The sequence below is a fragment of the Dreissena polymorpha genome, chromosome 3, assembly GCF_020536995.1.
Source record: "Dreissena polymorpha isolate Duluth1 chromosome 3, UMN_Dpol_1.0, whole genome shotgun sequence".
Classification (NCBI taxonomy): Eukaryota; Metazoa; Mollusca; class Bivalvia; order Myida; family Dreissenidae; genus Dreissena; species Dreissena polymorpha.
The window spans coordinates 56,940,290-56,961,507 of record NC_068357.1 but is presented as its reverse complement, the minus strand read 5'-3'; the positions used below and the strand labels follow the sequence as shown (position 1 = coordinate 56,961,507).

Sequence of the window (21,218 nt, the reverse complement as noted above, 5' to 3'; positions counted from 1 at the left end):
TTCTGACTCGTCGTTCATATTCGCGGATATGAATTAGGAGTTACTGAAATTAAAATGCCAATGAAAAATGCTTTTGAATTCATTCGATCGTAACATTACACATGAGCGACGTGAATTTTTGTCACAGAACGATTTTCATATAACAAAAATAAAGGAAAATACATTTAAAAAGCAGTTGTCTACTCATATCCGCACTTTTCAGTCATATCCGCGGATATCAGTCATATATGCAGTTTAGTCGTACACGCAGGTTAGACATGGTATAATCTACATGATGAATCGGCTACACTACACCAGTTTGTACCTCAAGCTTTTTCTGGCAAACAATATGCATGCACACATGTCTTCAAGGATTTTTATAAACCTCAGGATTGATAAAAATAAGAAACATAATGAAATCCACCACTATGTCACATGTAGAATATATCGAATTCATTACTGAAATCCATATTCGCTAAATCATTCGTTTAATACAAACCTAGCTGTGCCAAAGATATAATAATAGTTATTATTATTATTATTATTATTATTATTATTATTATTATTATTATTATTATTATTATTATTATTATTATTATTATTATTATTATTAAATCTTTGGCACAGGTTTGTATTAAACGAATGATTGGTGCCTCGCAAAAGCGTTTTGAAATGATTGTCCGTAACAACACCAAACGGTAAGAAATTGATACTATTGTGAACCGAGATATGACACGTGGTAAGTATATTAGAATCTTCCAGTCCACAAAGACTAACCAGGGACGACACTTTTAGCTAGAAAGTAATTTTTCGTTTATGTTAATTCTTTTCCCTGATCATCATGTGAGGATGACATGTTACGCACATGCATTAAGTCCAGTTTTTTTTTTCTATAAATCGGCTCATATTGTCGCCGAAAGCTAGGTTCACGGCTGAACTCAAACTCTTGTATCTGGTATATGTTACCAGTAACCAGGTATTCCTTCGCGAGGGCTAGTTTCAGACCAGGCTGTAAAAGTGTCTGATATATCTGGTTGGATTTGATTTTTCAATTTTGTACGTATACCTAGGTATCAAGCATATGCGGTGTGGATTACGTTAACAAATGCATGCTCACATCGCAGCTGTTCAATCCTAGGAAATAGCTATACATAGACTTAACTAGTTACTTTCTTTAAACAAAACATAACTTAAAAGCGTATAGTGGTTCGTCCCTGTTAGGCCAATCTGGGACGACATCATACACACAGTCCCGGTTTATCCAGAGCGAGGCTCATATATACTTAAATACTACATTGTACGGACTAAGTGTGTACAAAGTAAGCGGTGCATATCCATAAATTACGCCGCACAAACTTCAGTGCAGAAGAAGGTCGACCATGAACCCAGGAAAGTCCTGCAGCAGCCCGGACATGGTCTTGGAAGGGAAAAGACCTGGACGAAATGAGCGTAACACGAACACATTTCAAGCATAGTGAATACGCATCGATAGAACTATCAAGTCCACAAGTCAGCTAAACATCAGTGCCACACTCCGGAATTCTTTACCATGTTTCTCTTCCCTGTCTTAACTATGTGAATGCGATCTCTATAAGGTTCACAATACGTACATAATCTTCAAGGTTCTCTCCGTGTAAGTATTGCGCATGCTCATGACGTCGCCACATCTCCCATGGTCTCGCCACATTCTAGAGAATGCTCGCCACGTCTTCTGGGGACTATGTGTACGTTTTTTTCGACTTAACAAACACTCTTCTGGAAATAAATCTTAAACTAGAAATGGCGCGGCAGAGGCCGACGCGTATCCCAACGCCGCATGTTTGCCCCACGGGCGCCCCAGGGTTGGTAATGGGGCCATGCATAGTTGAGATTGACTGTATTATCATAAAAGATGTTCAGTACCAATTTGAAGTAAATCGGTGTAGAAATAAAGAAGTTAATGTAAAATAACCTAAAAAAATGAGTGAAAATCTCTAACCCGGCCTCTATCCAACCCCCATAACTTTTGACCCCGGGGTCAGATCAAAATGCCAAATAATGCACTGCTCATAGCAACCATGTGTGTAAGTTCAAGGTTCAAGTGCTAATAGTGTACCTGGTGATAGTGGCCAGGACGAACGAACAGACGGCGGAGATAACCACATAATAGATTTCAAAATCTAAACACGGACCCTAAGTTCAAGGTCACAGGGGTCAAAACTTTTATGCGCATGGAAAGGTCTTGTCCAGATACACATGCGCACCAAATATGAAAGCAATATCCGAAGGGACACAAACGTTATAAGCATTTTTTGAATTGCGGTCGCAGATTTCGAAACCAGTACACGGACGCAAAGTTCAAAAAGAGATGTGTTTGTCAGAAACACAATGCCCCATCTTGCGCCGGTTTGGTTTTATTTTTTTATCATTTGGCAGGTACAGATAATTATCTCCCTTTAAAGCTTTTACTTCCCTAAGATTATTTTTTCACCTTTGACCTTGAAGGATGACCTTGACCTTGACATTTCACCACTCAAAATGTGCAGCTGCATGAGATACACATGCATGCCAAATATCAAGTTGCTATCTTCAATATTGCAAAAGTTATGGCCAATGTTTAAATGTTCGGACGGACTGACGGACGGACGGACAGTTCAAATGCTATATGCCACCTTACCGGGGTCATACAAATTTCATGCGCATGGAAAGGTGTTGTTTAAAAATACATGCAAACCAAATATAAAAACAATATCTGAAGGGACACATTAGGTATGAGCCTTTTTCGAATTGCGGTTGCAGATTTCGAAAGCTGATATCAAGTTCAAGTCAAGGTCACGGGGGTCAAAACTTTTATGCGCAGGGAAAGGTCTTGTCCAGATACACATATATACTAAATATGAGAGAAATATCTGTAGGGACACAGTAGTTATGAGCCTTTTTCTAATCGCGATCGCAGATTTCGAATACTTTACGCTGACCTTAAGTTTAAGGTCGTTTTATCTTCGTTCTCTGGAGTGCTAACAAGAAAAATTGTATTTGTTGGGCCCCCTTGTGGTTTAACAAACGGTAGTGTCTTTTACAACATAGACATACTTACTCTTTTCCGAGAAGTCAACTCAATACCGCACTAACGAAGACTACCTGATAACCCTAGTTATGGGCTCAACTATCATTATCTGATAACCCTGGTTATGGGTTCTGCTGAAATGGGGATTTGGGAGCTATACGCGAACCTTCCCACCGCAGCTGCAAATTCAGCTATAAGAACGTATTAACGACATTAAAACATTTTTTTTAAAGTAAAATTCATTTTAATTATTAAATACTTGCCTGCTATCGGTGAGTCGCACCTCCCACACCGCTCTTCGACTAATATTTTTGTTTATATTGGAAGAAGACTTCAATAGTATTTTTCGATAAAAAGGCAGTCTTTAGCCGGACACCCAGTTTAGGCGGAAAGCTTCGTCACCGATGAGCATGTGCGGAATGCTCAAGCTTATATGGATCGACTCAGAGCGAGGCTAACATTATTTGTATTTACTTAACAATGTGCGCTCCCTCTACTTCTTCGCCCGTATAATTGAAAGGCAAATATATCGCAGATATTTGCCTTTAAACGCAAGTAGATAAGTGCCAATCGACGCCTCCCAAAGTATAACAACGTAGTACATGTATAAAGAATGCTGTCAAAAATACCACGATTGCTTTTTTGTTTCAAACCGTTAAACGTTTGTTTAAATTAACCGTGTTAAAAATGTGTGGACACATTGACAAAACGAACCTTAATGCATGTGCTAAAAATGGCGTCCCGTATTAGCCTGTGCAGTCCGCACAGTCTAATCAAGAACTTTACTTTCCGCTAAGACTGGAATTTTGTTAAGAAAAGAGTTCATTTAAACGAAAAATTCCGTAAAATTAACCATGTTTAAAGATTGAGGTCGAGTTCTTTGCGTGTATGTGCATGAAAATTGCACCGAAGGCTTAAAGCGACTTGTTCAGTACGTTGAATTTACGTTTTTCAAAATAAATGTCATAGATTCAAAAATGAATGTACACACAATATTTTAACAAGCAAAATAACAGCCTTAACGAACAAAAATGTTAATACATTGGTTCGTTTACGGATGATCATCATTCGAATCCGGTAAAATTATAAAGCATTGTAACGCGTTTCCGCGATAATTTGTAAAATATGTTGAATTCTAAAATAGCATGAATGTTTCAAATCGAAATAATAAAACCTGCGTTTCAAAGTGCTAACATATGATTTTGCGTCCATATGTCCCTTGTTCGAATGCCAGGGCAGAAAGTTTTTTGCATTAAAAAAAATCTTGCTATAATTAGTTTAGACTACTCGATACATTCTGCGTGTGTAAGTCAACATATTTAATGACATTTGTATGTCCCTAACGTTCTGGATAAACACTTTTATCCCCGACATTTTTTCTTTCATCGAAATTTACCAAATCTACTTGTATCAGAAATTTAATCATGGTTATAATAATCAATTACTCAACGTGTACTTAATATGTAACAATTAGGTTCATTTTGCTGCAGGTTTCATAAAAAAAGAATTATTTATAAATGTTTTATATATAATTTTCCTTATATGGCTAAAGTAAAACCTTGTTAACACTCAAGAGACCACATTTATTTTCCGATCTTCATGTAACTTGGTCAGAAAATTTGTCTCATTGATATCTTTGATGAGTTCGAAAATTGTTTCGGTTGCTTTAAAAACATGGCCACCAGGGGGCGGGGCATTTTTCCTTTTTATGGCTGTGTGTTGGTTTAGTAAAAACCTGTTAATACTTTAGAGGCAACATTTATTGTCCGATCTTCATAAAATTCGGCAAGAAGAGTGGTCTCAATCATATCTTGAATGAGTTAGAAATCGGTTACATTTGCTTGAAAAAACATAACTGCCAAGGGCGGGGCATTTTTCCTTATATGGCTATATATGGCTATAGTAAAATCTTGTTAACACTCTAGAGGCAACATTTATTTCCGATCTTCATGAAACTTGGTCAGAAGATTAATCCCAATGATATCTTAGACGATATAGAAAATGATGCCGGTTGGTTGGAAAACATGGCCGCAAGGTGGCGGGGCATTTTTCCTTATATGGCTCTAGTGAAACCTTGTTTACACTCTAGAGGCGACAATTTATTTTCCGATCTTCATGAAACTTGGCATAAGATTTGTCCCACTGACTATCTTGAATGAGTTCAAAAATGGTTTCGGTTGCTTAAAAACATGGCCACCATGTTAAACTTGTTAACACTTTAGAGGCAATATTTATTGTCAGATCTTCATGATATTTGGCCAGAAGATTGGTCTCAATGATATATTGAATGAGTTCGAGTAGTAGTAGTAGTCGTAGTTGCAGTAGAAGTAGTAGTTGTAGTAGTAGAAGTAGTATTAGTATTAGTAGTATATATTATTATTATTATTATTATTATTATTATTATTATTAGTAGTAGTAGTAGTAGTATAGTAGTAGTAGTAGTAGTAGTAGTAGTAGTAGAAGTAGAAGTAGAAGTCGTAGTAAGTAGTAGTAGTAGTAGTAGTAGTAGTCGTAGTAGGTAGTAGTAGAAGTAGTAGTAGTAGCGAGTAGTCTGTAGTAGGAGTAGTAGTAGTAGTAGTAGTAGTAGTAGTAGTAGTAGTAGTAGTAGTAGTAGTAGTAGTAGTCGTAGTAGTAGTAGTCGTAGTAGTAGTAGTAGTAGTAGTAGTCGTAGTCGTAGTAGTCGTCGTAGTCGTAGTCGTCGTAGTAGTAGTAGTAGTCGTAGTAGTCGTAGTAGTAGTAGTAGTCGTAGTCGTAGTAGTAGTCGTCGTAGTAGTCGTAGTAGTCGTAGTAGTAGTAGTAGTAGTAGTAGTAGTAGTAGTCGTAGTCGTAGTAGTCGTAGTCGTAGTAGTAGTCGTCGTCGTAGTAGTAGTAGTAGTAGTAGTAGTAGTCGTAGTCGTAGTAGTAGTAGTCGTAGTAGTAGTTGTAGTAGTAGTAGTAGTAGTAGTCGTAGTAGTCGTAGTAGTAGTAGTAGTAGTAGTCGTAGTAGTAGTCGTAGTAGTTGTAGTAGTTGTAGTAGAAGTAGTAGTAGTAGTAGTAGTAGTAGTAGTAATAGTAAGAGTAGTAAGAGTAGTAGGAGTAGAATGTTTTCTTGAAAAACATGGCTGCCAAGGGGCGGGGCGTTTTTCCTTATATGGCTATATATGGCTATGGTAAAATCTTGTTAACACTCGAGAGGCCACATTTATTGTCCGATCTACATGAAACTTGGTCAGAATATTAATCCCAAAATATCTTGGACGTGTTAAAAAAATGATGCCGGTTTGTTGAAAAACATGGCCGCCAGGGGGGCGGGGCATATTTCCTAATATAGCTATAGCAAAACCTTGTTAACACTCTAGAGGCCACAATTATTTTCCGATCTTCATGAAACTTGGTCAGAAGATATGTCCCAATGATATTTTGGATGAGTTTGAAAATGGATTCGCTTGCTTTAAAACATGGCCACCAGGGGGCGGGGCATGTTTCCTAATATGGCTATATATGACTTGAGTTAAAACTTTTTAACACTCTAGAGGCCAAATTTATTGTCAGACTATCATGAAACGTGGTCAAACTATTTGTCCCAATGATATCTTGGACAAGTATGAAAATGATTCCAGTTGCTTGAAAAACATGGCCACCAGGGGGCGGGGCATTTTTCCTTGTATGGCTTCATGAATCTTCATGAAACTTTGTCAGAATATTTGTTTAAACTGATATATTGGATGTGTATGGAAATGGTTCTGGTCTGTTGAAAAAAATTGGCTGCCAGGGTGTTCACTAGTCATGAAAGTTGGTTAGAACATTTCTTATAATGACAGCTTGGGCTGCACAGAACAGGTCAGTTCCTTTGATTCTCAGGTGAGCGACTTTAGGCCTTTCAGGCCCTCTTGTTTCCAATTGTCAATTTACCAAAACGTGAAAAGGCCCCTTAAACACGCATATTTGAAATTAACTTTCTTCAAAACTAGTAATAATATATTTGTAATATTATAAAAATGAGATTGTATGAATCAATGTTTGTTTTCATGTATGTTATATACATTTTGAACGACAAAACCCTTCGTACGGCCCTCTTAGTGTCTGACATTGTGCATGCTCATTAGCATTTAAGATACATCGACCTTCTCCGGAACCCGGAAGAATCGTTTGCTGATTCAGTTCGCAAACGTGCCCCTGACATCGATGTGATATGAAGTGAAACGCCTTAAGCATAACGATGATTCATACATTGACATAGAGCTATTCAGGATGCTCAAACGGAATTTGAAGTGATTTAAACTCGACTGCGGTGAAAGTTAATTTAAAGGAAATAACAGATAACACTTGGTTTCCGGTGTCTGTGGTGGTGGACGATGGAGATACGATGTAAGTGTACCCCAGGCCACACTTTTTTTCCAGCATTTCGAGATTTCTATTGTGGTATCAACCATTTTGTCAACATTATATGTTAACTGTCATCCTTTCTCATACAAATATATTATTAACAAAATCTGCACGAATTTTTTTGCAAATTATTTAGATTAAACCCATTACACTAAATCGTAAAACGAAAAAAAACAACAATAAAGGTCAAAAGTGTCGTCTAATAATAATAATAATAATAATAATAATAATAATAATAATAATAATAATAATAATAATAATAATAATAATAACAATAATTGAAAATTGACACACTTGAAAAATCATTGATTAGAAAATAAATGTGGTTTAAATCCACTTTTAAAAGCAGAGATAGAGCATGTCATTCTTATTCCAATTTGTATACTGTTCCAAATGTCCATGCTATGGTATGAAAAAGCTCTGGTCTCTGGTCAGTTTGTGCGGTCTAAACATACTTATTTGAAACGACACTTAACGCACATGTATTTAGACCCGTTTTACCAGAGCGAATCTCATATGTAGAAGCTTTTGCAGTTATGCATGCCCCCCACCGCCATTCACAAACACACCAAGAGGAATACGGGACATATCTGCACAATAGGTGTAAACAAAATACCCGCCCCATGCCTCAAGCTTGCAACATACAAACAGTGTCAAAGAACCTGCCCTGATGTATATATACTCGTCCTCAGAAACACATTCTTAATTATTGGGCCTTACCTGAAAATATGTTGGTTATGTCCTTTCTAATTTTAACGTGGGATGTATAAAAGTGTGCACCCGGTGTGCAATGCGGACTAATCTCTTTTTGAAGGCGTTTATATTTGTTTTATGTAATATGCCTTTGGTAAGTAAGTTATTGTTTTCCTTTTATTGTAGAATAGAATACAATGCACTCTTTCGATTTAACGTGGTATGCTTCTTGGCTACTTTATTGAAATAGATCGAGTAGATGAGTTTTTTTTGCGTATCGCAATGAATTCAAAGCTGTTGAATGATACATGAATACATACAAGGTATTATTAACTTTGTATCTAAAGTTTAAATTGAATGCGTTTATTGCAATAATATATCATTTATTATTATTAAGAAATAGATAGTATTGCAAATTCGAACTTGCGGCTATTCGTGAACTCTTCATTTTCATAGAAAAAAGCTCGACAATAGTTTTATGAGCCTCGCTTTTGGAAAACAGGTCTTAATGCATGCGCGTTAAGTTGCGTCCCAAATTTGCCCGTGTAGTTCGCACAGGTCAATCAGAGACGAAACTTTCGGAGTAGACTATATATTTTTTTATTAGACTTTCTTTCATCGATTTTTTTTATAAAATCAGGTTTTCTAAGATTGAGGCTTCGATTGTGTGAAGTGAGATTATCAATATAATGTATGACATGAAATTCTAAATAAATAGCACTGTAATAAAGTAGCTCCGTTCTTATGAAGTGCGCCAAAGTTCAGTTTTATATGCCTATTGATTTTTCGGAATCAAATGGCTATATATATATATATATATATATATATATATATATATATATATATAATATATATATATATATATATATATATATATATATATATATATATATATATATATATATATATATATATGTACTTGTAAGCCTTGTAAAGCATATGCGCAAATAAACTTTTGCTTGCATGTGCTCTCTATTAATTTGTATGACAAAGTTCAAATGTGGCTAGACAGAGTAAATTATAACAGTTAATTTCAAAATTCCAGTTCATTCTGTGCTGTCATTTTGTTACAGTTTGTCTATTGATATTTGAAATTTAAATACTGTTCTTTTTTACTCATTATGTTGGTCAAACCTGTTGGGTGTCATTGAATAAATATTATGACGTCCGTACCTTCGGCTTTGTAAATTAGCAATCACATGAGCCTCGTTATGGGAACACTGGGATTAACGTCTATGCGTTAAGTATCTACCCAGATTTATCCGTGCATTAAGCACATGCTAAGTATTGAAGTTTTGCAGGTATTGCTTAACTTTCAATAAACATTTTGGACAAATATTTTAGGCGGATGTCCTTTAACAGAGAAACATTCTAGTAAACAGAAAATAAATCTTACGATTCACCCTCGACCATCCATCATAGATGTTGTAAACAAATCCGCTCTGTACGACTGTCTGGATTTTGTGCCTGGATACACATTCGGATTACTGTTCATGAGCTGCTTTTCGTCGATCGTTGGATGTTGTGTCATTTTCTGGACGTACCTCAAACTACCGGTAATTCGAACCTTTTCACGAAGGTTATTACTATTCTTACGTGCCGCCGTCTTTTTAAATGCCACGGGCAATTTGATCGGTGGCGTCCGCTACATGGTCTTGGAGAGAACGAACAATCCGTGTACGAATCTCAATCACTCCGACGCCGTTTGCATAGCACAGAGTTACATCACGACGTCTGCAAGTATGGCGTCATTCTTCTGGACTTCTGCCATCGCGATTTACATTTTGTGTCAGCAACTGAGAGTCCAAACAGAGATCTGCAAGGGGGATTATTTGTTGCAATCTTGTATGCACTGGGATTCCAGTTAAATATGTACGTTGACCTAATGAGTGTAGATTCAGACTAGGAGCTGTAAATGATATATGAGCTTGCTGTGGGAAAACTGGGTTTAATGCATGTGCGTTAAGTGTCGTCCAAGATTAGTATACACAGGCTTATCAGCCTGACACCCCTCCAGCACCCTCCCCAGTTAAGTCCCCCCCCTCTGAACACATTCTGGATACGCCTCAGTCAGAGACGGCATTTTCCGCCTAATAATTTTGCTCTCTAAAAAGAGACTTGACGTTCATTGATCTGTGCGACTTAACAGTCAAATCAGGGGCGACACTTTACGCACGTGTAGTATGCCCAGCTTTCTCAGAACGAGGTTCGTATGTGTATTGATGTAGTCTTTTTCCTAAATAGTTGTTAATATACAGGGTGTAGGATCAACAGGGTTCACAGGGATTTACACATGGGCTGGTCAGAATGTGAACGCACCGTTATTAAAATACATTTGCAAAAGTCCTAAGTGCATAAATGACGTTTTCATGCTTTGTTTGCCGATATCTTTTTATTTAAGAATATGGCATTGCATATGTCTAAAATCGGTGCCAAAATTACACGTTGCGTGCAACATAATCATAAACATCAATGCATTACACATTATTTTTTGGCGAAGAACACAGGCTTATTAAATTAAGTAATTCTGCTGTTTTTCACATTGCCATAAGGATAATAAACACTGTCTTTTATGCAATAGTATTAATTCTTAACATTATTTTTAAAAAGTTATTTGAAGAAAAAAGCACCATACCGGAAAGTGTATATCCGTTAACGTTCATTTGCTAACCCCACAAAGACACGTGGTCCTGCACCCTGTCTAAACAGATTACAAAACTAACATGCTACCTGTATTCTGTTTACATATCATGCAGTTATTTTTTAATATTTAGCAATATTTATATCATTTATTCAAGTTGGAATTCAAAATACAAGCGGCGGATTTGACTACTGAATATCACACACGACATGTATAGTATTTGATTACTACTTTTAGCCTATTTGTTATTACTATTATTTAATCGATGCATTGGGAGCATTTATTATAAAATCCCTTCCGGGATGATTTGCAAGCATTTCAACAAACATTTATTTCCTGGATATTTAAAATGTCCAATCAGCATATATTACAAAGATCATTCTTATGGGCGAGCGAGGGTTCAACAACTCTCTGGGGACATGGAGTTCATGATACGTTATAAAAATCAGCTTCGCTCTGTGTAAATCGGGCTTGATGTATGTGCGTAAAATATTCTCCCATATTAGCCGATATAGTCCTCGTAGACTTATAAGGCACGACACTTTCTGCTTGTATGGTGTTTTTCTTTTCAAGGGGGTCTCTTCTAACGAAATCCATATAGTCAGAAAGTTACGTCCCTCATTAGCCTGTACGGACTGCACAGACCAATCTGGGATGGCACCATACGCAATGCATGATGCCACGTTTTCAAAGAATGCCGTTCAAAGTAAATCAGTTTTTCGTTGCAGTGATTATAACATCGGCGGCCCTTGGAATGGATGTTCTAGGGGCCAACAACTCGGTAGGAACAGGGGGCTGGTACTGGATAAGAAGCTCTTTGTCTAATCGCACGCAGACAGTGTGGATGCTATTGGCGGGAAACTCCTGGGAAATCGCCTGCTACTTGCTTACCGCACTTGTGTTCGTGATTGCTAAGTATTTTAAATTAAACGAGAACGTATGCATATCGGTCGTGTTTCAATTCGTAGTTAAGATAAGTTTAGTTTTCGAAGCACTTAGATTTGGATGGTTATACCAGATGTGGTTTAAAGTAATCGTCCAGTAACAGTTGATTTTTAAATGAATCCAACGCATGCACTTTGTTTAAAGACTTTTATACAATTTGGTTGTGTTTTGTTTTAGAGGAAACGCCATTTAATTATGTTCATTTACACAATTTTACTGGCTAGGATACATGATCATAGGTGTTACGATTCAATAATAAAGATGTTTTCTCTCATGGTAAACCTGATTTATAAACAATTCAGGCACACGACGACGACGCCCCGCGCAATTCTACAAACATGGACCTCTCTGAAATTCGAACCCAAAACAACAAGATCCTCTATTACTGCATCAGCCTGTATTTGTTGAGATTATGTAGAACGGTCAGATTTTTTATTGCTATTGTCACTGGCAACATAGATTCGGTGGAAATAAGTCTTATGTTTAACCAAAAGGTTCTACTTATCATGCAAAGCATCGGTGACAGTTGGCAAGGATTTTGGAATTTGTTTGTGTTCTGTCTGTTAGACGACACGGTTCGGGATTATATTTGCGCATGTTGCAGAAGTTGTTGCAGTGGTTCACCGCGAATCGAAGAACTGGAACCAATGTTACAGGAGTAATACTGTCGCAAGTTGGTCTTCAACAGAAGCTTTACATTTGTGCCAAAGCAACTGTTAAGAATTAAATAAAATTAACTTCCACCTCTGATTGAATGTACATTTACTATGCACTTTGCTTATTTGAAATAAAGTAGAATTGGTTGATGTTGACGAATGTATACAAACATTTCGCTTTACCAAATGTAATCGTTAGTTAAGATGTTGTCGTATTGAAGACTAGAATGCAAATGCATGCGCTATAACATAGCAAAAGTCGCATTATATCTGCATGAAATGAAATATTGTCACCAGCTTAAGTAGGACAAGTTTCTTTAGTACAATTACATTACTCGGGTTATCAAGAGCCAGCATTGACCACTATATCGTCGAATCCAGGGTGCACATATGAGTCTGGTTCTGCAAAATCTGAGCTTAATGTGAAGAGTCACGCCAGGTTAGCCTGTGCAATCCGCATGGGAAGACACTTAAGAGGATTTTCTCTAAAACGACATTTCATATGAACGAAAACATCCACAAAAGCGGACAGTATCGTCCCTTATTAGCCTGTGCGGACCGCAAGGGCTGACCTTGCTTGACATTTTACGCACATTCATTAAGCCCCGTTTTCCCAGAACGAGACTCATATATTCGCTCATTGCTACATGAATGCTTTGCTGTTATGCGAAAAAACACGTTTATGTATTGTATCTGTTTGAATGATGTATAACTGTGCACCATTTAAACCGAATATATACACAAATACTTAGCTGTCGACCCAATGAACATTGGATGAGATTGTTGCGGAACAGACGTGACTTGTTCATTTGAGAAAATTATGACTTTCCAAGTGGACGACCGAACAAAGTGATAAAATCTGTCAGATTCGCGAGTTTAAATGTTTTCAAACGGCGATTATTCTGTTTGGTTAATTACATGGTTACCAAGACTTATTTTAGTCGCCACTTCGACTGTTTTGTTCCAACGGGTAAGTTATGTCTTTCTTCCGAGATATCTATATTGTTACGAAGCCATTACCAAGACTTTGTTTAAGTTCCGATCACTTAGTTACATCATGCACACAACCTAATAAGTCGAGTAAACGAGTTTAAAGGTCGTTTGAACGAAATATATTGAAACAAGCACACGTCACATCTGTGCCCTCCAAAATCACGGTTTTCAGAAGATTTGTCTGTGAGTTTTATTAAATTACCAATGGCTTTCGACCTACATTCGTTAATATAACTTTTATTATAAACCCCATAACGTATCGCAATATATTGTCACGCTGTTTTTGGACAGTTAAACACAGGTATTTTAGTATTATTATTATATTAAATTTTAAACACCCGTGCGACCTTCTATTTATACTTTCTATCACACAGTTGGATGTTTTTGACATCATGGGTAAACCTGCATGAAAGCAGAACAATATGAAATTCACAATGCACGATAACACGCTTTGTATCTTTGTGGATAGTCTTGGATGAAACATATGAATAAATATCCCATGCATTACCGCATACGGTTGAGTGATTTGCTGTACAATAAATGTTCATCTACATTTGCTTCTAGAGACATATTGGTGTGTTCTGTAGGATTGTATCGGTCTGAAAAAAATGAGCTTACGTCTCACCTAACTGCAAATGCATACAATTTTAAGGCAAATATTGTTGCTTTTATGTTATAACGATCACACACGGAATGGTAAAATCACCCATGAAAATAATAGAACATTTTTTAATTTCCATCAAGCATTGTTTTTTTAAAAAAATATAAAAGTTATATTATGGACTTATTATAAAATGTGAAATGATGTTTGTTTGTGTCTTACTTTTTAAGTCCTACCAATTTAAAACAAAGGAAAGTTTATTACTTGATTGGCTCACCATCAAAGCATGACAGTAGCTTTTTTTGTTTTATTTTCGAGGGTTTATTTGTTTCAAATGTATTGGTAAAATAAAAACACCATACTCTTTATCAGGTGAGAAAGTCTGGTCCGCTGGTTTATTTTTTTCATGCAAAGGCCCATTGCATATACTATACAAGAAATACAATTCCCCAGCCCAACATTTAACAAAATCATGACTTAAACTGTGGTCACATCCATGTAACGATCAGCGCAAAGCACATAATAGGTGTTAAACCAATAACTACATACTAGTACACGACTCGGCAATTGATAAGGAGTATAAAGAAAATGATTGTGATTTAAATAAATATAGGACACGATATAGAATATTATCGACATAAGTTTGGTTGTGTATAAAACACCACATCAATGTTGAATCCTTCTATTGAGAAAAACACTTTGACATTTCCCAAACGCTCTGCGTTGTTCTTAAAACGTTTTTTTTAAATAACACCAACAAAACAACAACTACACAATTTATTTAACAAAACTTTCTCTTCCACTGACAAAGTAAGGTTTCTCGCCAGCATGCATGGTTTGTTATCTTTCCAAACTAGTGATATAACATTTACAATTTACTCGCGCAGTACATCTTTATGCAAGTTTATTAGATAATTCAGAAACTAAAATAACTAAACGTTTTTTGTCTAAAATTTGTGTTTCCGTTCAGCATATTAATCTAGAACAGTCCGGAACGCATCCACAGTACACAGGGCATTCGCGCCCTCGAATGATGTAGCTGACGATATTAGTGGCCACACAGTATGGGTCGTCCGGGTTCGTCGTGGGACACGAGAGAAGAAGCGCCTCCACGGTGGAGCAACACCAGTGCGTGCAGCTGTACAGACAAGCGGTGCCGTTCATGTTATCGTACACGTAGGACGACACACAGTCGATGGACGGTACGGGCAAACACGGGGGCCGACCAGGGCACACATCTAACAGTGGGCAGAAACAGAGGGCTCTTTTAAAGGCGACATTATATGTGATTCAATTCAATATGGATAACAGCAAATACAAGTTCAACAATTGATACAAACATCAGTGAAACAAGTAAACGTATTTACATATCCCTGTTTGTTCCGAATGACATACATTTCCAATCTGAACGAACTCGAATAATTTTTACCAATATGTTCTTAAATGAAGAACACGTTTGAGCCACTAATGAAAGTTATATTATTTCTGAATTACTAAACTTGACTTATTAAATACGTTTCTTCAAAACATAATATTGTAGCTTTGCCGTACGATATGGAGTTTAAATTAAACTATATTTATTTACAGAATTCAAAACGTCAATAACTTAAGAATTAAAAATCAATAAAACATCTGTGCGACCTCACCAATTGGCGGCACTGTTGCCACTGTTGGCACTGTTGGCAGTACAGTTGTGGTCCTACGCCTGCGCCCTGAAAATGCAAACGAATACGATCAGTTACATACATTATTAGCTAAATTGATAAAGATTTCTTTTTTCAATGGCGATTTTGGTCAATTGTTGTTTTTTTACTTGCTAAGCTCAGTTGGAAACGGCATTTTGCATTGTTTCTGTAAAAAATATTGTTTCTGTAAATGACTCGTTACTTTTAACATTAATTTCTGGTTTTCAACTCACAAACCCGTGAGCATAATACTTGCATCCACGTAATATTGTGTAGGTTCCCGTTCGCCTAAATTTTCACATATTCGTTTGTTCTTTTTCAATTTATTTCGAAATTAAATATTTAAAAAGTGTAGGTAGTAAGATTGCATACTTACCATGTCCTTCTCGTTCATTATCACCTCCCCCTGTAGGAAATAAGACAGTACCACGTCCTTCCCGTACATTATCACCGCCCCCTGTATAAAATAAGACAGTTTAATAAACAGTTTAAAGTACAAACCACAGATTAATATGTCAGCCACTGATTTTCCTGCCGTTCACTGGCCTACTTATATAAAGAAAGAGCACACATATACGAATTCTTAATCAACCATATGAAGCGCAAAGGAAAGTTTTGAAATATAGTAAAATAGAACATGTTGCTACCATTTCAATTATTCAAATATAAGTACATAAATCGTGGCAAAGCACTAGAAGCACATCCTTGTATATTGACCCATAAACGACGCTAAGATGCATTTTACTGAAATGAAAACATTAATTATTAAATGATGGTTATTCACTTGATATATCAGCAAATTAATAACAAAGTTAGTACCAAGATAATTGAATAAGTAAATGAAACGAGGAAACAAAATTCATGAAATTATATCTGCTAACAGTGTATGGACACTAAAATACCGTGAGTGAGTCCGGCGAAAAGAACTATTACAACGAAGGATGGCAGTAGAAAACCAAGCATTCTGTTGATAAATCCGGCGTTGAAACTAGAGAAATAAATATGACGCCTTCTGATTGTAAAACTACTAAACATTCAAAACAAATGTCCGAACAAAAACAATTGCATAAAGGGAAATTAAAATTATAGTTGTAAACGCGCATTAATCTAAATATTTTTCTAGCTATCGTGACGAAAACAATTAAACAAAACTTTGTCGTTCTGAGACAAGGCAATTACACGCGTGCTTATATAAGTCTGAGACAATACAATAAGACACGCGCGCGTCCTTATATCGTTCATGAACAAGGCAATAAAACACACAGGTATAAGACGTCGGATCAGCAGACGATGTATTGTAACAATCGTATGAAGATTTCCTGAGATAGTCGTTGTATCACGTTTGGCATTCTTTCATTCTCGCGGTTTAATTTATTCACCTCAGAACTTCAAAAAGTTAGTTTTTGACCGATAGACAATATAAAAAATATCTCTTACACGTTTTAGTAAGAATGTCAAAGATTATTAACCCATTTAAGCCCAGTGGACTTCTCCATCCTTCTAAATTGGATCAATTTATTTTCAAAATTAGGGATGTCTAGTATATTTATTTCTATATTTAGATTATTTCTTACAGAAATTCCTTTAAGCAAACAGTGCAGATCCTGATGAGACGCCGCATTGTGCGGCGTCTTATCTGGGTCTACGCTGTTTGCCAAGGCCTTTTTTCTAGACGCTAGGCATAAATGGGTTAACCGATAAGTTGCAATAATTTCGAAATTTGTCTTATAAACTTTCGAATAACGTGTATGAACGACTCGTCTAGACATTTCCTTAAAAGTTATCTATGCTGTCTTGTATTCATCGGGTTACTATACATTTGAATTTCTATTACAAAGCCTAGTCAACATAAAATTAATCGACAGGTATGCATGTAAATGTAACAAACGTCATCTACTGTATGTGATTTACTTATTAAGTTGTTTTCTTTCTTTCATAGTTTTGAGAGCGTACAATCAAAACAAATTGTATCGAACATTGCGAAAATGAAAACCGAATAGACGAACCGTTGATCTTATGTTAAATTGATTAATATATTATTTAATACAAAATAAGTACAGTGTGGAACCAACACAGTGAATAAAAATCATGTTGTTGGTATCTTTTTATAATAATAAGGTATTGTAACTAACCGGTCCAAGAATCCTTTTTAAATGAGTCGTTTAATAATTAAAAAAACCTGTATTAATACTGTCGACCTTGAAATATGTGTCGTTCTGTTACATCCTGAAGTAAACCACTGGAGTTCGCATTCATCTTTCATTTGGCGTAATTTAAATTCCGTCTCAAATTATGCGAAGTAGTTGTCGTTGTGTTGATTTAATTGTCAGAGATTAAACACACTCAAACACACATTGCATTAAACACACTCAAACACGAAAAGTATATATATATATATATATATATATATATATATATATATATATATATATATATATATATATATATATATATATTCAGTGACCAACATAGCCATTACAATGATCTTTTATATTTTCATGTATCACCTTTTTTATCAGCTGTCATGCAAATTTTCCCGCCAACAACATATAATTAACCTGAAAATTTCAAAATTTCATTAAAGAATGGTCTGATTGTGATGGTGGTTGCAAAAAGTGAATTAAGACATCAACAACCACTCGATCAGGAAGTGTTTGGTGACAAATTTCTGCAAAAATAAGAAAGCGATGCGTTATCCTTGATCAATTAGTGACTTAATGAGTGTTGTTTATTAGGATTAACTTCGTGTACTGTTCATCTCTATCGTAGTGTGTTTTCATAAAGAATCGTTTATGTCTAAAATACTAATGAGAATTAAAAGCTCATTGTCACATAATATTTATATGTTTGCATATACTGATTTTATTTTTCATGTTGTCCCTCGTGAAATTATACACATTTATATAGAGTTTATTATAGACTTTAGATTTGAAAGCAAATTATTGTCTACTTGGGTTGTTTGCCATTTGTCTTTAAAGTCATAAACCAAAAGCATCTAGTGCAATGATACTTTTTTGTGTTTTTATATGTATACATAAGTATTTTTACACTGTTGGTACTTATTTACATCTAGCACTGAAATTTTGAAAAATAATGATGTCAATTTTCGGTCATATAATAGAGTTTGTATTATTATTTAAGTTGATTTCTTTTTTTATTTGGGCAGTGGTTAATTACTGCGTCACAAAAACAAAAGCTTTACATTTGCGTCAAAGCAACTATTGTGAAATAAATAAAATGTACTGTCTCCTCTTGTTGGATCTATATTAACTATGCATTTTGCTTAATTAAAATGAAGTAGTTGTTTATGATGTTGACGACTGTATAACAAGTTAGCTTTATAAAATGTCATCGTTAGCTGTCATGTTGTTGTTTTAAAGACAATAATGCAAATGCATGCGTTATAACGCAACTCAAGTCACATGATATCTGTATGATATTAAATATTGTCCCCAGCTAAATGAGGATAATTGTTTTATCTCTATTACAAAAACACTACACAGGTAGGAAAAATCCAGCATTAACCGCTAAATCCTCAAATCTATGGTGCACCAATGATCCTCGTTCTTCGAAAGTCGAACTAAATGCAGGTGCGTAAAGAGTCATGCAATATTAGACTGTGCAATCCGCACGGGTTAATCTGAGACGATACTTTCCGCCTTAAGACAATTTTCTCTACAACGAGATTTTATAAAAACGAAAATATCCATAAAAGCGGAAAGTATCGTACCTTATTAGCCTGTGCGGACCGCAAGGGCTTACCTTGCTTGACATTTAACGCACATTCATTAAGCCCCGTTTTCCCAGAACGAGACTCCGATACTCGCTCATTGCTACATTTAAAAAAGTATTAACCATGCAATGACTGAATAACAGTCATTAAACTTTGACTTACAATACCATGATCTAATCAAGCAAGAAGAGTATAATATGTTATTATTTATGATGTAAGAAAAATCGTGCATATATTGAAATATAATTATCGTCAAATATGTCAAAATTAAGTACTAATGAATATATTATGCGATATGTATTGATTTTAACATTTGAATTGCATAATATGAAAATCATATGTATCCTTATTTCAGGGTTCACAAAGAAGACAGATGGAAGAGTGCAATCAGATAGAGTGACACAACTGACATAAGCAAACATGGAGAAAGACATAGAAAACTCAACTCTTGAAATTAATAAACTAACAGAACAAATCGAACAAAATCAATTTAAGAAACAGTTACTGAGTTAAAAATGAAGAACAATAATTCACAATATTTTTCAAGTCAAAACATTGTACAACAATAGCAAAGTGTTTAACAGCTTGTAGAAAATAAAAATGCTGAATCTGTACAGTAACATCCTTGCTTTTCAAGTGAACACATACTTATCAAACACATACTACACTAATAATGAACACTTATAAAAGATCTGACGTCATATTAAAACTTCTTATTGTTATATTGCATATTAATATAGCCATTCAACAGTTATGTTTTTAACGAAATTTACACAAATGATCTATGAATAATTTGTGGATTGTGAGACATTGCCAAAAATTGTTTGAAAAGAGAATACATTTAAAAAAGATACATATTCAGCATCTTCAATAGTCCAAGCTATACTATTTAACCAAACGTCGGCGGCTGCATAATGCTCTGGTTAAGGTCAACGTGCCACATATCCATACCACTGTTTCTACAACAGTTATTCAAATGTGTGCCATAACTGACCAAGTGGTTGATATATATCTATATATTGACAACAGAAATATATATGTGTGTTCATGGTATTCATGAACACGTCTTATTATAGAACAAATATTTGGGTCAGCAAGGATGCATTTGGTAGAACCACTAAAATACTGGAAACTTAAGAATTAGTATGACCCCTTTTGTACTTAAACATTTCTGGTCAATGTTTGTGTGTTAGAAGAAATGTAGGTAAAGAATTGCATTGGTCTTCGTATTAGGCTATCAAAGCGGAATAAAAGTCGAGTTGTTATTTGTATTCAAAATATAAAACACTGATAATAATGAATGCTACATTCGATGAACTGAATGAAATTACAGAATAGTTGTCAAATTGTTATGTGACGTTGAAATAAGATATCAAAACTTGATTTAGCTGTAATTTCAACAATACTGTTTATGAATTTCTACGTATTTCATTTTTTTATTTTGAAAACTTATGCGTATAATATACAGATGTATACATATTTGTATCATAATTAATTATTTTACCAAAAATGTTCTAATGTAGTGTTTTCCGCGTTTCATCTGATTTAAAAAATGACACGAGTCATAAAAAACGTTCAATACAATCATTTATTCTAAAGAAAACTATAAATTGCAGTGTAAAAAACCCGTAAATGAAAAACGCAATGTAGGTTGTTTGTAAATCTGGGCACGTGACTGACCAACTATAATGACCACGAAATTAGGAAAAAATTGCGCATTATTTAGAGCAAGGATGAAAAGTACACGGTATTACAAATGGATTTACATTGATGTGATACATCTTGCTTTAACAACGAAGTTGGTCCCTCAACGTGATTTTTTTAAAGAAAATTTCCCAGATGTCGCTAAAAACAAACGGCTGCAAAAAATACAAGGTGTAA

At 35.3% G+C, this 21,218-nt stretch overlaps 2 protein-coding genes across 2 annotated transcripts; one reads left to right on the top strand and one right to left on the bottom strand.

Moving 5' to 3' along the window:
• The first annotated feature begins 9,732 nt into the window (after positions 1–9,732).
• Positions 9,733–12,432, top strand: LOC127872249 (G-protein coupled receptor 157-like). Its single transcript, XM_052415580.1, has 3 exons — positions 9,733–9,928; positions 11,453–11,661; positions 11,972–12,432. Exons 1-3 carry the CDS (start codon positions 9,733–9,735, stop codon positions 12,329–12,331), a joined length of 765 nt encoding a protein of 254 aa, XP_052271540.1. The 3' UTR covers positions 12,332–12,432.
• Positions 12,433–14,712: 2,280 nt separating this feature from the next.
• Positions 14,713–16,619, bottom strand: LOC127874277 (uncharacterized). Its single transcript, XM_052418515.1, has 4 exons — positions 16,507–16,619; positions 15,981–16,061; positions 15,566–15,631; positions 14,713–15,157 (listed from the first exon to the last, which is right to left on the bottom strand). Exons 1-4 carry the CDS (start codon positions 16,565–16,567, stop codon positions 14,886–14,888), a joined length of 480 nt encoding a protein of 159 aa, XP_052274475.1. The 5' UTR covers positions 16,568–16,619; the 3' UTR covers positions 14,713–14,885.
• Between the last annotated feature and the right edge of the window lie 4,599 nt (positions 16,620–21,218).

Excerpts from the sequence above, each read along its gene's own strand:
- LOC127872249 (XM_052415580.1), top strand. The coding sequence starts at position 9,733 with ATGGTCTTGGAGAGAACGAACAATCCGTGTACGAATCTCAATCACTCC. Across the intron at positions 9,929-11,452 it reads GGATTATTTGTTGCAATCTT|TGATTATAACATCGGCGGCC; the intron begins GTATGCACTGGG and ends TTTTCGTTGCAG. Across the intron at positions 11,662-11,971 it reads ATTTTAAATTAAACGAGAAC|GCACACGACGACGACGCCCC; the intron begins GTATGCATATCG and ends TAAACAATTCAG.
- LOC127874277 (XM_052418515.1), bottom strand. The coding sequence starts at position 16,567 with ATGCTTGGTTTTCTACTGCCATCCTTCGTTGTAATAGTTCTTTTCGCC. Across the intron at positions 16,062-16,506 it reads TTTCGCCGGACTCACTCACG|GGGGCGGTGATAATGTACGG; the intron begins GTATTTTAGTGT and ends TATTTTATACAG. Across the intron at positions 15,632-15,980 it reads TAATGAACGAGAAGGACATG|GGCGCAGGCGTAGGACCACA; the intron begins GTAAGTATGCAA and ends TTGCATTTTCAG.